Source organism: Octopus bimaculoides, chromosome 15, assembly GCF_001194135.2.
Source record: "Octopus bimaculoides isolate UCB-OBI-ISO-001 chromosome 15, ASM119413v2, whole genome shotgun sequence".
Taxonomy (NCBI): domain Eukaryota; kingdom Metazoa; phylum Mollusca; class Cephalopoda; order Octopoda; family Octopodidae; genus Octopus; species Octopus bimaculoides.
The window spans coordinates 32,363,841-32,365,918 of NC_068995.1; the positions used below are offsets into that span (position 1 = coordinate 32,363,841).

Genomic DNA, 2,078 nt, shown 5'->3' on the forward strand with positions numbered 1-2,078 from the left:
ACGGATCCCATTAATCTCATCTGACCGCCCCTATGTATTCAAACGGCTCCAGTTCCCTGTGAATCTAAGTTTTGCTATGTCCATAGACAAATCTCAAACAGAATCTCTCAACGCTGTTGGACTTAACTCCTTTTCTTTGAACACCAAGTAAAGGACACACTGAAAACATTGTATATTTAGAAGTTCTACAAAATTAAACTGTGATTGATTTCAGGATATGTTTTAATAACTTTGTTTATACTTAGACATCTGATAGAATTTTTCTGAAAATATCTTTTTTATCAGAATAAATATATTTATTTCCTTTAACATTCTTCAAACTTCCAAGCAACGCCAGGTACTTAGGCTAGTATGTGTGTATATATATATATATATATATATATATATATATACGACGGGCTTCTTTCAGTTTCCAAATCCAAATTCCCTCACAAGGCTTGGTCGGCCCGAGATTATCGTAGAAGACACTTGCTCAAGGTGCCAAGCAGTGGGACTGAATCCGGAACAATGTGGTTGGGAAGCAAGCTTCTTACCACACAGCCACGCCTGCGCTTACATACTAAAACATTGAAATATTTTGTATATTGTAAAAGTATAAGCAATTTATTGCACATAGTCTTATATGGACCCTAAAGGGCAATATGGACCCCGGTTGAGAACCACTACTGTAGAGGAAACGCAGCTACAAGCAAAATTAATCGGAAGAGAAAAGGGGAGAGAAAAGGGATAGAGAAAGAGAGAAGAAAGGGAAGAGGGAGGGGAGAGGGAAGGCGAAAGAGAAAGGGAAAGGGAAGAGGAAAAGGAGAATGGAAGGGGAAAGGGAAAGAAAGATGTCCTGAAACGGGACATCAGGCTCGAATACTTGCAAAAGAATGGGCTCCATTAACAGTATCTAAGGGCCAATGGAGATGGGGCCAAATGAGACAGCGGTTTAAGTGAAACACACGTAATCCATAGCAGGATTTGAACTCAGAACACAAAGAACAACCTGGGGAGGTTTCTATGTTGTAGTTCGATCTGTTAGAAATAGCAGCACAATCACTCTGAATTCACGCAATTTACCGTCTTAAATAAGACAAAACAAGATGGTTATGGCTAGAATGTCTGTGCCCATAGGGCTGCTTGATAGGGCTAATTTAGGGCTAAACGACAACATTACTTTGTTGGCATTCTCATGATTCCATTAACAACCTGAAATAATAAAATATATATGTCCATAATTATTTTCAGGATCCAATAGAATCGAGGTATCTTCTTTATCCATCATCTAGAGATGTTGGCAGATTTATTGCCATGTATCATTTAATATCAAAATAATATTCCCCAATTTACTCTCTCAACCGGAACCGAGATGAAAGAGTCAATATGCCTCCTATATTATTTGTATGAAAAATCCTAAATGTTAAATTTTATCTTTTAACTCACCTGAAGAAAACACTTTTTTTATTTTTACATGATTTGTTCATCACTGAAAAGAAACACGTCTGAAACAGCTGTGGTGAACCTCATCCCGATTGCATGTATGTATATTTTTCTTTTGTAATTTAATGCTTCAATCATTGGACTGCAGCCATTCTGAGGTACCGTCTTGAAGGGTTTTAGTCGAAGGAATCGACTCCAGGACTTATTTTACTTACCTTAGAGTCTGGTACATTTTGTATCCGTCTTTTATGCCGAATCGGCTAAGTTAGGGGATGTAAACAGACTAGCACCGGTTGTCAAGCGATCATAGGGGACAAACGCAAAGACATAGGCACACACACACACATACATACATACATACATACATGCATGCATACATACATACATGCATAATACATACATACATACATACATACATACATACATACATACATACATATATACGTACATACATATATAGGTTCAGGCGTGGCTGTGTGGTAAGAAGCTTGTTTGCACCAGGTAAGTGGAAGCCAAAAACAAGGGAAAGAAAAAGCAAGGGGTCTACCCTGGTTGTCGGATGCCTATCCTTCAGGAAAGCCATTACAAATTGCATCTGTAATGAGCAATGCTTCAATCGAACATTGTAAATATAATCCAATTTTTATTGTATATTT

The 2,078-nt window shown here is 37.7% G+C and overlaps 1 protein-coding gene across 3 annotated transcripts in view; it reads left to right on the forward strand.

The window, feature by feature from the left end:
* The window catches only part of LOC128249505 (uncharacterized), a 43,983-nt gene that overhangs the window by 32,388 nt on the left and 9,517 nt on the right, over window positions 1–2,078 (forward strand). For all 3 annotated transcript variants that reach the window (XR_008265616.1, XR_008265617.1, XM_052973232.1), the window contains one exon: window positions 1,477–1,520. Coding sequence is in view for 1 of the 3 variants with exons in the window: in XM_052973232.1 (XP_052829192.1) it covers window positions 1,477–1,520 (44 nt within the window). In the remaining 2 variants the exon portion in view is untranslated. The remainder of the gene's footprint in view (window positions 1–1,476; window positions 1,521–2,078) is intronic.